The 15,000-nt window shown below is 46.7% G+C and overlaps 1 protein-coding gene across 4 annotated transcripts in view; it reads left to right on the top strand.

Annotated features, from left to right (window-relative positions):
* APBA1 (amyloid beta precursor protein binding family A member 1) overlaps positions 1–7,950 on the top strand; it is a 221,570-nt gene extending 213,620 nt beyond the window's left edge. For all 4 annotated transcript variants that reach the window (XM_084773772.1, XM_084773775.1, XM_084773774.1 and 1 more), the window contains 3 exons: positions 2,112–2,231; positions 3,352–3,492; positions 4,229–7,950. In XM_084773772.1, the coding sequence (XP_084629898.1) occupies positions 2,112–2,231; positions 3,352–3,492; positions 4,229–4,300 (333 nt within the window). In that variant the 3' untranslated portion in view covers positions 4,301–7,950. The remainder of the gene's footprint in view (positions 1–2,111; positions 2,232–3,351; positions 3,493–4,228) is intronic.
* Positions 7,951–15,000: the final 7,050 nt, after the last annotated feature.

The raw sequence follows: 15,000 nt of genomic DNA, 5'->3' as shown, positions 1-15,000 counted from the left end.
TCCTTGGTATATAAGTGACTTTTAAGTAAACAAAAAAAAAGGAGGCGCTCAAGGAAAATTATAATATATATGTGGCAAAGTCCAAGCTGCCATGCTCTGCAATACTGGTTTTAACGTTAGGGAGTGAGGTTGCATTTTGAAGCTTAATGGCCGAGTTTAGTGTCATAGGTTGAGGCTTTTAGGAAGACGTATATAGAAGCTGGACCTGGCAGACACCTCAGTGAGTGTCACCGTGTACAAAGCAGTGGAGAAAATAAGGTAAAGTGCCTAAGAGCTTCCTGCTTATGACAACAGAAACATGGCAGGAACTCAGGTCTAGGGCCACCAACCATGTCCTCGCCTGGCTTGTCCCAGTGCTGGGAGCAGAAAGCTAGACCTTCTCCCTCCCTTGTTGACATAGCTATGAGACTCGTCAACAGAAGGCCCACGTCTGTCACTGGCATCTGTCACTGAATTGAAAATACTGCTCCCCTAACAAGGAGTCCCCTGGCCTGTTTCAGACCACTGGGTGACACCAACATGAGTTTGAACATCAAGTCACATCCGGTGCTAGCTCTAGGGGATATCATGGAGCTGAAGAAAACCTAACTTTTCCCCAAATCCCTGCCCTTCCAGTTGTTGTGCACGTTCTCTGTCTCTCTGTCTCTGTCTCTATGTCTCTCTGTCTCTCTCTGTCTCTCTCTGTCTCTCTCTGTCTCTCTGTCTGTCTCTCTGTCTCTGTCTCTGTCTCTGTCTCTCTCTCTCTCTCTCTCTCTCTCTCTCTCTCTCTCTCTCTCTCTCTCTCTCTCTCAGGAGAGCCTGCTCACCCACCTTAAGACCCTTCACTCGTGCTCCCTTAGAGGAAAGTCTAAGTGACCTTGAGCCTTTTTGGTTTTTGTTTTGTTTTGCATCAGGGTTTCTCTATGTAGCCTTGGCTGTCCCAGACTTGATTTGTAGACCAGGCTGGCCTTGAACTCACAAAGATCTGCCTGCCTCTGCCTCCCTGAGTGCTGGGATTACAGGCATGGGCCACTGAGCCTGGCAAGGAACCATTTCTTAATCAGCTGGTCTTGGCAGATAGGAGTTCAGTGAGACAGGCATTTCCTGAGTGCTCTGATCTCCCGGCCTCATCTGTAGCAGCATGGCCTCAGACCAGTGTGGTCCATTTGCTCCAAGACGCAAAAATCATCACTTTCACTCTTAATTGGGATGTGAAGCATCTGTTGGAGAGCAGGTGCAGGGAGTGGCTCAGGGACCTTTGAGCATGCATTCTGCAGAGTATCTGCTCTAGCAAGCAGGAGGCAGCCTGGGCAGAGCAGGCCTTCCTCAGAGCCAGTAGCACTAGAGGGAGCATGGTTATTTCTGAGCTGGCTTCTTCTGCCTGGTCCTCACTTCTCAGCACCTAGCTGATGAGCTGGTAGATGGGCGTGCCTGAAGGAGGCTAGTATGTAGAAAGCGCCAGCAGGCTTTCTGAAAAGTGTTTCCTGATCATAATTAAAGGCTAGCTTTTCTTCTACAATCCATTCTGAGCTAGAGGAAGAGCAGGTGACCAAGGATGAACCCTAGTACAGTCTTTCTATTTCATTTCTCCATAATCCATCACATCCCAAGAAGGCAAACACTCACTGGAGCTTCCGGTTGTGGTAGTAATTTCCATGAGCAGGAAGATCTCTCCAGACAAAGGAGAGGGAAGAAGAGGTCAAGACCAGAGAGCCTCAGCTGGGCGAATGAGCTGTTGCTGTCACGTGTGTGCCCTTTGTGTGCTGGAGTCTGCCTTACAGAGGGAAAAGCCCCTGTTCCACCTGGCTCTCTACCGGTAGGGTACACCCCTCATCTGTCAAGCACATGTGACTCGTTTTCTTATAGTCATACTTTCCTCAGATCCCTTGACACAGGCCATTTCCTAAAATGAAGATGCCATCTCCAGGACACCCATCTCACACAGACTGAATGGGTTCCAGGGAGCCGTCATGGGGAAGGCCCCCAGCTCAGGTCCCTACAGCCTGCAGGTGGCAGTGAGGACTTCAGAAAACTACAGGTGTGGATGCCGCCTCTGTTGGGTGACATCTGCTTCTATATACTCTGCCTGACTCAGTGGTCACCATCTCCACTGTACTTTGTTCATGTTTAAGGGCTTAAAGAACCAGTCCCGAGTAAAGCTGAACATTGTGAGGTGCCCTCCGGTGACCACAGTGCTAATTAGGAGGCCGGACCTTCGTTACCAGCTGGGTTTCAGCGTGCAGAACGGAATTGTAAGTACAAGGCATGCCACACCCTTTCCCCAACACTGACAAATGAAAATGGAGGTATATTGAAATTTTTTTCCAGCTGGCCCATTCCCTTCATCTTTTCCTTCAGTGGAGAGGTTGGGGTTCTCAGTTTTGACTAGCTTCTTGTGATTTTGCTTGTTTGGGGATGGCATATGCCAGGCAAGCGCTCTACCAATGAGCCACAGCCCAAGCCTAGACCCTTGGTCTTGTCTCCACTGTGAAAGCAGCTGAAGAACGCTTTGACCTGAGAGTCACTTAGAGCCAGAAGGACCCATTTACCCAGAACCGCTAAACTGCCTTGATGCAGGTCTTGTCTGCATCAACTTCTGGATAAAAGTGCACAGTCTGAAGTGTAAAGTCAGCTTTAGTAAGTTCACACATACTCTTGCTTCCTGTGTAAGGTGGGGGCACCCCAAGCTGCAGCGCTGGGGGGGGGGGGCTTTGCTGACCAGTTGGTGACAGCCTGGCCCTGTGCAGTGGCTGGCTGTACCACCGACTCCATTCCTGTGAGTTTGGCCTGGGACCACCAAGTTGAGAACAATGAATACGCTCTCCTCGAGCCACACTGTGCAACAGAGTAGCTTTCCCACGCCTCTTTGGGTCACGCACTAGCAATTCTCAGATGCAGGCTTCCAGCGGCACCAAACAGTTCAATGGGTAAGCCTGCTTGTGTCTGTAGAAGGCTGGCTGAAACACTGCCACCAGCTGATAAGCCCAACAAGGATGGAAAGCGGTCAGAGTTCAAGACACTAGTAAGTTCACACCTGCCATATCCCCTGTGCAAAGTTCTTGCACAAGGCAGCCAGGTGGGCCTACAGAACCTACTTTTGCTGGTGCTGTATAGCAAAATAGGGACCAGACACAGGTTGTGTGCATGGCAGTAAAACATTTGCCCCTTGCGCTCCATGCAGAGCTACAGAGCCCATCACTCATAAGAAGAACCTAAGAGCTGCAGCTTGACATGGCCGAAGACTCACCAAGCCAGCTTCTCAGAGGCGGGCACTCGAGCACTGGGGCTGCAGGGAAGACAGCCTTCCACCTACATGTGGTTCTGAGGTGTGGCACTGCCCACCAAGTGTAACCTGGTGTTTGTTTCTGGTAGATCTGCAGCCTCATGAGAGGGGGAATCGCCGAGAGAGGAGGGGTCCGCGTGGGACACCGGATCATTGAAATCAATGGCCAGAGTGTCGTAGCCACGCCACACGAGAAGATCGTCCACATCCTCTCCAATGCTGTTGGGGAGGTAGGATTGAGGCCCGGGGCGGAACAGGGCTGGGGTGCTGTGTGTGCCCCTGTGTTGGGGAGGTAGGAATGAGACCCGGGGCAGAACAGGGCTGGGGTGCTATGTGTGCCCCTGGTGCCACGCTAGCCTTCCTGGGAACCTTCCAGAGCCTCCTTTCCCCTCCCAAGATGCTCCTCAGTAAGCAGGCCATCTGCCTCAGACCTGGCTGAAGCAAGCTCACCCCTCACCTTCTCTTCCAGTCGTTTTGTTGTCACCACTCTTTGTGGCTCCCCAGATTCTCTCCACCAAATGCGCTTGGGAGACACAAAGTTGTATTCAAGACCCATCAAGCCAGCAGCCCCCAGTGTCAGCATGGGCTCACACCAAGTCCTCACATCATGTCCGGGCCTGCTGCCCTTGCTTTTGTGGCAGAGCAGTTTCGGATGGGTTGGCATGTCCACACGGCCAAGACAAAAAGGGGAAGCAGGCCACCAGAAGCCCAGAGCCCTTCTTTGCATGGAGCCACCTTTGTTTCTCAAAGGGCTGTGGAAACAAAATCCTTTAACAGGAAAACTGAGCCTTACCCAGATTTTCTCATCATTTACAATAACCCAACTTTCTAGAAAGCCTGTGGGCTTCACTCTTGCTAGGCCAGGTCCCAGGATCAGCGGTGGTGTGGGCTATCTTGGAAACTCTGTATGGTCAGAAGCACCATGGTTAGGGCCCCAGCTGACATGGCTTCCTGCCCTCTCCTCAGATCCACATGAAGACGATGCCAGCAGCCATGTACAGACTGCTGACAGCCCAGGAGCAGCCCGTTTACATCTGAGCCGCACCTCCGTGGCGGCGGCATGCATGGAGGACTCTCCTCACCGTGGTCGTCTCTCTTGTGCTGCATCGTGTGCCCACTGAGACATTCCCCTCTCGTGCCCAGCATTTGGTCTTAAACAGGAAGAGAAGAATCGGCAAGGACCTCTTAGCTCTCTGTCTGTCTCCCTCTCTCTCCAGTTTGCTTTTTTCTGTTCCTTCCTTAATACCAGGGAAGTTTTTGTGTGTGCCCCCTTGAGGGTGGAGAACAGCTAATATCTACCTGGGATCCTTGTGGAGGGCCTTTTGGGGGATCCTAAGGTGGTTGTCACTGCCCAGGGAAGCACCGTCCCTCCCCAAGAGGCACAGCTTCCTGGAAGGAGCTCCCGGGGGCAGCATAGGAGCTGACTGAGCAGTGAGCAGTGCCTAAAACTCAATTGCTGACCTCTCTGCCCTTTTCGCCTCACTTGTTGGGAAGAGTGGTGACAGGTGATGGTGGTGAACACCCTTAGAGCTGACATCTTGACGGGTGTTTTACTGTCTGCTATATGGGTGGCGGGCGCCCCGTACATTGTTTCTGCCCAGAATTTCTGAGCCAGTCTTAAATATTTCTTCCATAGTTTATTTTAGTGTGTGCTAACACAGGCCTAACTGCAGGGAAATGAGGAGGTGACACCTGGACAAGGCTGTGACACTGAAGAGATCCTGGCAAGTCACAGGGCCTCTGACGCCTCTCAGATTGTCCCAAGGTTAGCAATTGTGGAGTATAGCCACAGGCAGATACTATCTTCCTGTGCACTTACACAGGCGCTTACGAGTACACCACACACACACACACTGCATGGTGTCTCATTTGCTCTCTACCTGCACTGAAGCAGGCTGAAAATCTAGCACACAGAGCCTGTGGGGAATCCCAGCACTTTTCTAGCAGAAGGTTGACACACACGAAAGTGCCCAGCCTCATCCTGAGAAAGAGGCTGTCCACCTGAGGTATGGCCTTCCCAATCCTGATAGGCTCAGTGTGCCCTCTAAGTGCCCCCCCAACCCCATGTACACACTGGATGTGATGTGGGTGTGCCCAAGTGTCATGCTTCCTGCCCCAAGGCTAAGCCAGTGTAGGCCCTTTCACAGCCACTAGTAAGGATGTGATATTTCAAAGGCTGGAATATAAGCCACAAAATCAGACACGTTTAACACTTGGCGTTGGGCCTAGGAATCCCCAAACGTACCCCAGAAACATCCTCTACTGTCTTGTAGGTCTGGGAGTTTGCAGCTGGTGTAGAAGGCTTGATGTCTCCATCAGATGCCTCACGTTTTGGATTACGTCTCAGTCTAGAACATGTGTTTTAATAATATCATTCTGAGCCAGTTTCCACTTATTCTTGGTCCAAAGAGCAGTTTGTTTTCGTGTGGGATGTGGCTAGTTTTTGTTTTGTTTCATTGATGACCTCAGTAGAGACAGGGAAAGAAAACTAATATATTTTGTACTATGAATATAGCCCCTGTTCTCTGCATCTGGGATGTTTGCGTTGTATCTGTGGAAATGGGAGTTCAGCGAGCAGTGTTGGGGTGGATGAATTTATGGAGGGCAGAAAAGGATCTGGGGGAGGGAGGGATGTGAATAGAACAAGACGAGGAACAAGAGACAGTCAGCCCCCTGGGGTCTCTGGGAGAATCAGGAAAGCCCAGGGCTTGCAGTAGAACCCTCAGCTTTACTTTAGCACAAAAAGCTGCCCAGATAGCTGCCTCAGAAGGAGTGGCCCTCATGCTGCTCTGGAGCTCTGTGGAGTTAGAGCCACAGGAGCCAGGCTGTCTGGGCTTAGTTTTAAGGGTGACTAGCAGAATGCTGCTGCGTGACCAGGTCCAAGGCCAAACGCCAGCAAGTGAGGTGTGAAGACCAGGAGCCATGGCCCGGCTTTCCTTCCTATCTGCTGAGCTAACTAATCTGCCGGGTATCTAATATAATACACACTCAAGAGGCTATCTCTCCTCCGCCAAAGAGATGCTGCGTAGGACAAGAAGAAACATTACTTGCTGCGTTTCAGGCATTGGAAACCTTGCAAAGTCACTTGAGAGGCTTAGGCTTGCCTGATCCAGGGTGGCCACATGGGCACATGCCCAAGCACCTGGACAGGAAGGCAGAAGTGGGACAGCAGAGGCTCAGTCTGGTCAGGGACAGGCTCCACAAATGTCACGCCCGGTATAACCCCCAAGTGATCACAAGGAAGTGTCTTCGCCCCAGGGAAAAAGGAAAGAGAAAATACATTCCATTCTTGTTGCACAAGAGACCTGGAAACTTTGAGACAGGCTGGAAAGCCAGGTTTTCCTTGTGAGTGCTCCTGGAGAAAGAACAGTTTAGCATGACTAAGGATGGCTTAGTTTCTCTGTTAATCAAAGTGGCTCCTCCCTCTCAGAGGAAGAGTTTTAGGAGCCTGGCCCAGGCTCCCTGGCTGAAGCACTAGGCTGAGTGGTTAAACTTGGGGTCAGGCCTTCTTCTGGGGCATCCTCATATGCATAGCTACATATGTAAATATCTCATCACCCCCAGCAATGGGGCCAACTACATAAGGAGCCACCTTCCCCAAACTGCAAGGCATAAAGCCACTCTGCCCACTCAGCTGGGACATTCTGGTGGCTTGCCTTTGGGGACAGGCTCCAAGATGCCCCTCCCACTCCTAGTCCAATGAGGTTGCACCACAACCCACTCTGCCTCTGCCTTCTCCAGTGGGTACATTTCAGGGAGCCACCATCAGCCTTGAGTTAGTGAGAGGGAGAAAGCCCCACAGATCACTGGTGGGAGCCCACTTCCTGAGCGAGCCCTTCCTTCCTCACCACAGCAGGCTCCTGGGGGTAGCGCACACACACACGGCAGGCTGCCACCTCCCTGCACAGGTTTGCTTTCTGAACTTCGCCCATCAACATTGGCCTTCAGGGAGTCCAGAGTAACCTACTACCTCCCCCACTGCTCCCCCTCCTTCCTGCAGCCCTGTCCACACACCTAATGCTCCCTGTCGCACACTGATGAAGACCCACCACAGAGCCCTGCTAGGGTCTCTCCACCCACCGGTGTAGCTGTCACCAATGTTTACAACCAAGGGCCACCTCTTCCTGATGTTTTTACTCTCACCTTCACAAGGCTACCTGTCGGTTTCAGTTTCACATCCATCTGCTCCTTCCCTGGGTAGGGTCCACTCGAGCACACAACTCTGATTTTATTTTCCCTCCATCCAAGGCAGTGTGTGAGGACCGTGTGGGAATGAACTCTCCTGTACATACTTAGCACAGCACCTGGGATATGAACCCGCACTCCCCCTTCTGTAGCGGGGTGCATTAGCGCCTACTGTAAAACATCGGGAGAAGTATAGTATTGTATTTGTAACAATATCGTTCTTTGTATACATGAAACTCAATGATCTCTATATATAAATATAAATATATATAAATAAAATATATCTACACATGAGCCTGGAATGTTGACACTGCACACCCACTGAATGTATTTCCTCTGACAGTCTGGTCACCGGTCCTGGCCCACCCTCCCCTTCTTTGTGCCGTGGCCGCAGTTGTCTAGTTTGGGGTTGTGATGTATTTAATGTGTTATCTCCTTATTTAACTGAACGCTAACGTCTGTATAAGAATTGCTGCAACAATAAACAAGGACTTTGCCTCTTGGCTCTGGCTGAGTGTCTTATGTTTCAGGAGGAACAGGGCTCTGTGTGCAGGGAGGGAGGATTCTGTCTTTTCCTTAGTGGGCCACTTCCAGCCCTAAGGTTTATGGGAACTGCTTGCTACCTAGGTATTTATCTTGTGAAACTGGCTCAGTGGCCTGTCACCCGACAGTGTTCTCAGCCTCCTTGGGGCACACTGAAAGGGAGAAGCGGGCCCTTTGGGTCTCATACTTTGTATCATCACTGAGGGAAGAGAAGCAAAAATAAATCCCCACAAGAAAAAAGAACAGAAGTGATCTTCACTGAGGGCCGGAGCCAGAGTAGAAGACAGTGTCTCAGTAGAGACCACCTGAACATTCTGTAAAAATGTTCCAGAAGCCTTTTACCTAGTACTCTTTGCAATTCCACTTTTCAGTTTTTGGTAACATGAATTTCCTGCTGCCAGGGGCATGAGTGGGCCAGCAGGTCCCCATCACAGAAGACCTGGTATCCGACTAGTGTCGTCTTCATTAGGACAACATCTGCCTTGTCTTTCTTGAAAAACTAGTTGCAGGTCCCTTAGGGGCTGTGCATCTGAGCTGCCGGAAGTCCTGGGAGGTAGTGACTGAGAACTGGAAAACCCTTGTGGCAGCCAGCTGAGCTCCTGCACTGCTGGGTCTCTGTTGCTATGTTTTATATCTCTGAAACAAAACACTCAAGGTTGAAAGGCTTAAAAAGATGACAGTGGGCTAAAACCCTCCCAAGTTGTCTCCCCACAGAAACATCTTAAACATCTCTATTCACCAGTAAAGTCACTTTTACAAGAGCTAACAAAACCAGGTGAGAGATCACAGACTGTTGCAAATAACTTACCTGTATGGCCTAGGAAGCCAATTACTGATAAAATGAAATTATAGTGTATTTTAAAGCTGGACGCATTATGCTGGGCAGAATGTATACTACTACTAATCTACTAGTAAACTAAACCAGCTAATCCTATGGCTTCAAAACATACATGTATCCCAATCACTTGCCAATCTGATGCCTCCCTAACTCTCAACTGTCCAGCCACCAGTTTTTCCAACTTTCCCCTGGAAGCTCTGCCTTCCATTTCCTATCCTGTCCAGCTGATTGGCCAACCAGTGCTTTATTGACAACTGCTATGTCCACTCAAGGCATTCCTCCACAGTAGACCTAGTTCTAGTGTGATGAAATGATGTGTTGGCCAGAAAGAACTGCTTATATCACTCCCAACTCCAAAGGACACAACATGAAGAGTGATGCTTCCAACCTGTGGAAGGGAAAGAACATTGAATGATGCCCTTAAACGTGGAACCAAATACCAAACTTGGTACAGACTCCATGACCTCTGTCCTGATCCAATGTCCATGAACATTGATTTGGTGGCCAATGGACCACTTCCATTATCTTCCTGTGACCTCAGGAAGCAGAGCATAGGGAAAGACTCCAGTTGCTGGGGACAAGGAAGTAAGCACAGTGCTTTGACATGGATTCAAGGCTGAGCGATAAGAATAATGACGTGTAGTCTTTTAATGTCTTAAAGCATGGGCCTTTTAGCTCGGGCAGTCTCCCAGTTGACTCTGTAGCTTAACCTGACTAATCCTGGCATTACATCCCAGCATGTAGCTAGCTCTACCTCTCTACTCCATTATGTTTGTTCATTCACCTCCATGTCTACTGGCGAATCTCCCACATTTTCCTTCTCCCAGCTTCACCCCCTCCCCAATTCATTTTCTACCTTCTGCCCAGCTTTTGGCCATCAGCTCTTTATTAGAACCAATAGGCAAGTGAAGAAGGATGAATATTAACAAAATATAAGACAGGTGATATGCCACAGAAATAACAATACCAAGATCTGGCTAGTACTTAACTCTCTGCCAGTTTAGCAATTAACAATTGAATATACAGAGACACACCTTTACACAATGTAGACCAACTACCCTGGCTCCAGGCAGAGAACTGAGCTCTAGTGGAATAGATTTGTAGCCTAACCTGCATCAACCCCATGCGGCATCAGTCTCCTGCCACTAGTACACCACACCATACCACTGTGGGTTTACTGAACCAACAGATGGGTTACAACCTCAGAGCCAACTATATGCTGCTTACAAGAAATTCACTTCTAAAGATATGTAATGGACTGAAAATGACAGGGTAGTGTGATAGTTAACTTTCATTGTGCATGTAGCTGGATTTAGAATCACATAGAAGGTTGGAAAGCCATACATATAAGTGTATCTACGAGGGTGTTTCCAGATTAACTAAGGTGGAGGACACCTAGCCTGACCATGACTGTCATTGTCCCATGGGCTGGTAGCCTGGGGTACAATAAAAAAGCAAAAGAAAAGAGCCAGCTGAGCACTGGCAATCTACACTTCCCTGCCTCCTAGACCATGGTGACATGAACTGCCTTGTTGCACACATCACTGACTGACCCCTCTGGAACTGTTAGTTAAAATAAAGGTTTCCTCCCTTAAGTTGTTCTTGCCAGGTATTTTGCCACAAACACATGATTACTGCAGATGGAGATATTCTGCATAAACAATCCAAAGAAAATCATGAGCTGCTGTATTAGAATTAGTTAAAATGTACCTTAAATCAGAATCAGTAACAATGGGCTGAAACAATGTTATAATTTGGGGGGGTGGCTTTTCTAATTACTCATTCTAACTCCTAAATAAATGACACAAAGACCTATATATTTATTAATAAGCTTTAGGTTCTACAACTGGGCCAATGTGATCTATTCTAACTCTCTATGGTATTCTGGCTACTTTCCAGCCACACACTCTGAATTATTTACCACATTGGTTCTGCGTGGGCTGTTACTGCTTCATTAGGTCAGTCTTCATGACCACGCCCTTTCTCTACCTCTTCTTTCTTCTCCTTTCTTCTCCTTTCTCCTTCTCTCATGGTCCCTACCTGAGAACCCCAGACTGGGAACGGAAGTCCGGCCTCCTGTCCTCTTGCCCAGCTATAGGCTCTCAGCAAGTTTGTTAACCAATGTCCATGTCTGGAATGCAAACAGATCTTAGGGCCCAGAATTTAGCATCTGAATACACGGCACACCAGACCAACCCCCAACAATGGGCAAGGAAGGCTATTTTATATGTAATAGAAATGTCAATTCAACAAGAGAAAATGATGTCTAAATACACATAGGCATCATTGAAGAATATAAAACAAATGTTAATAGAGAGGCCACAATGCGATGCTGATTGAGTTAGTTTAACATCCTACTTTCAGCAACGTACACGGTATCCAGCCAGAAAAATCAAGAAAGAACTGACAGAGGTAATCTGCACTCTGTTCTAAGCATATCAAGCAGATCAAACATTCCTACCAACTTCTATAGACTATATACTCTCAACAGCACATGGAACATTCTTTACAATAAATTATATGTATAATAGGCCACAATAATGGCAACAGAATAGAATCTCCCATCAACTATCTCTTCCAATCACATTGCAACAAACTATAAAGAATTCTTAACATAACCTTTGGTAATTGCAAATACACGAAAATTAAACAACTCCTAGATAACTAATAAATAATGAAGACATAAAGAACATTTTTAATGTCTTTAAATTACAGCAGAAACATAACAAATCCAACATATGGGAGAAAGAAAAGGAAAGAGGGAGGGAGAGAGGGGGAGATGGAGGGAGGGAAGGAGGGAGGGAGGGAGGGAAGGAGGGAGGGAGGGAGGGAGGGAAGGAGGGAGGGAGGGAGGGAGGGACTGAGGAGAAGAGGCAGGGAGGGAGGAAAGAAAAGAAAAATGAAAGAGAAGAGGATGAAGAAGAGAAAGAAGGTTCTTAAATAAGAAGCCTATCATTGTACCAGAAAGAAAGAAAAAAATCAGGGAAGAATGGGAGGATACAAGGGATGGGATAACAATTGAGATGTAATATGAATAAATTAATAAAATATATTTTAAAAGAAAGAAAGAAAGAAATCAAGACAGATCTGAACCCAGAGTTAATAGAAGGAAAAAATAAAGACCAGAGGAAAAAGAAAAGAGAAAAAAAAAATGAGCCATTAGTAAAAACAAAAAGTTGGTCATTACAAAAACAATTAAAAATGAAGGAAAAATAAATCAAACACAAAAGCAGAAATAGGAAAGAAATACAATGTATACTATAAAATATGAAAACATTAGAGACTATGAACAATAATATAAAAAATGGTAAGCTAAAAAGATGGACAAATTCCTGCTCATAATCAACTTTCCAAGACTGAGGCATAGAGAAATAAAAAACTGAAAAGATAAATGGCTTGAGCGTATATTTAGACAATTCCAAAGACCCCACCAAAGAACCCAACTATGTAATAAGTGGACTCCACATAATTGTAGGGCAACACACAAAACAGGCTGAAATCAGGAGTGTTTCTGCATAGCAACAATGAAATGATTGAAACAAAAAACAGTAACAAAAAAAAAAAAAAGAATTATCTAGAAGAAAATAATTCCACAGTGAAAACTATAAAACACTGACAAAATGAACTGACTAAAGCAATCCACAAATCCAGTGCAAACCCAATCAAATACCAATGACTTTCTTCCCATGTGTAGAAAAACACTCTAGGATACATTTAGAATTACCAAATAAATATTAGCTAAAGCTAAAAATAATTGTAAAGCCAATTTGAGCCCAAATTTTGGCCCAAAGAACATAGAATACATCATCATATCATCTGGCTTAAAAGTACACTACAGAGCTATAAGAATTGAAACAAGCTACCGATATAAAATATGGGCTCATAACACAACGGAACAGACTAGACCATGTAGAAGAGTAAAACTGCACCTCAATCCCTTACCACATATAAAAGCCAACTCTAATTAAAGGCTCAACCATAAAACTAAAAGAGTGGAAGCAGACATAGGGGAAATACATTAGAAATCAAAGATGGCCAAGAATTTTTAAATAAGAAAACACAGGAAATAAAAAATAGGCAAATGAGATAACATCAAACTGAAAAACTTCTAAAAGAGTGAAGGAGACAAAATATAAATAGAAGAAAAGTGGGGAATAGCTTTGAACTCATTGGCACAGGAGACAACTTCTTGAACAGAACACCAACAGCTCAGGCACTAAGATCAACAATTAATAAATGGGACCTCATGAAACTAAAAACGCTTCTGCAAGGCAAAGGACACTATCCATAGGACAAAATGACAGCCTACAAAATGGGAAAAGAACCTCACCAACCCTACATCTGAAAGAAGGCTAATATCCAAAATATATGAAGAACTCAAGAAATTAGATACCAACAAACCAAATAACCCAATTAAAAAAATGGAGCGCAGAGCTAAACAGAATTCTCAACAGCGGAATCTAGAATGGCCGAGAAACTCTTGCAGAAATGATCAGCATCTTTACTCATCAGGGAAATGCAAATCAGCATAACTGAGATTCCATCTTACACCCGTCAGAATGGCTAAGATTGAAACTTAAGTGACAGCGAATGTTGGTGAGGATGTGGAGCAAGGGGAACACTCCTGCATTGCAGGTGGGAGTGCAACTTGTGCCTCAAGACCCAGCTAAATCACTCCTGGGCATATACCCAAAAGATGTTCTGCCATAGCACAAAGACACTTGCTCAACCTTATTTATAGCAGCTTTATCCTTGGATGTGCCAAAGACCTGGGATAGGCGAGACCCCATAAAGTCTATGGGGGCCATCCTAGCTGAGACTTCTAGAAGCAGAGGATATGGAGCCTCAAGTGGCCACCTCCTGTAGGCACGCAGGACTTTCAGAGGAGTGGTAAGGACACCAACTCACCCACAAAACCTTTGACCCAAAATTTGCTCTGCTTGCAAGATGTGTAAGGACATAGATGGATCAAAGATTGAGGGAAATGTCCAACCAATGATTGGCTCCCATAGGAGAGAACCAATCCCTAACACTACTGATGTTACTCTGCTCTGCTTTGAGACAGGAGCTTAGCATAACTCCTTTGAGAGGCTCCTCCCAGCAGCTGATGTAAACAGATGCAGAGACCCACAGCCAAACATTAGACATGTGGAGACATATGGGAGATCTGCAGGAACAATTGAGGGTGCTGAATGGGTCAAGGGCACCATAAGAAGTCTTATAGAGTCAACTAACCTGGGCCCATGGGGGCTCACAGAGACTGAACCACCAAGCAGAGAGCATCCATGAACTGGTCCTAGGCCACTTGCATATAGGTAGCAGATGCATGGCTTGGTCTTCGTGTGGGTCCCTCAGCAACTGGAGCAGAGGCCCTCTCTGATTCTGAGGCCTGCCTCTGGATGCTGTTCCCCTAACTGGGCTGCCTTGTCTGGCCTCATGAGAGAGGATGCACCTGGTCCTGCAGGAACTTAATGTGGCAAGGTAGGCTAGCACCCATGGGGGACCTCCCTCTTCTCTGAGGAGACGGGGTGTGAGGAGGACTGGGAGAGGAGGGGCTGAAATCAGAATGTAAAGTGAATAAATAATTTTTTAAATGGGAGAAATATTTTCAAACTACGCAACTAGCAAAAGGGTGATTTTAGAATATGTAAGGAGATTAGTAGCAACAACAATAATCGTTTTTAAAATGGGGGTCCAACCTTAACAGCTGCTTCTCGTAAGAAGAAAAGGGAAAACAAATGACAAACAGGTGTGTGGCACCGTGGGCAACATCACTGATCATCAAGGAAAGCCACTCAGAGCCACAATCAGATGAACCTGTTCCATGTGGCGTGAACAATGGCAAAGGAGACAGGAATGAATGTTCACAATTTACATGGAGAAAGAGAAGAAAAAAAAATAAGATGCGAATTAGTAACATGACATGAAAATTTGGGTGCTATCTGATGCCTTTCTTAGCCTCTGTGTTGGTGAAAGGTAGTGGTCTGTTATGTCCTAAGAGGGTCATAGGATAGTCACTGACGCTAGGTCAGACACAGAGGTGGCTAACACGGATGGCTAAGAACGGAGCTAGAAATAGCCCAGCATAATTTGAGTTGGGCTCTGTTAACATTGCAACTCTCCAGAAGCACGCTCTTCTGATCAGCCAATCAACCTGGTAGACTCTTCAACA

Source organism: Acomys minous (genome assembly GCF_964271855.1).
Source record: "Acomys minous genome assembly, chromosome: 2".
In the NCBI taxonomy this organism is placed as follows: domain Eukaryota; kingdom Metazoa; phylum Chordata; class Mammalia; order Rodentia; family Muridae; genus Acomys; species Acomys minous.
The sequence above is the reverse complement of the archived record's forward strand: the minus strand, read 5'-3'. Positions and strand labels throughout refer to the sequence as shown.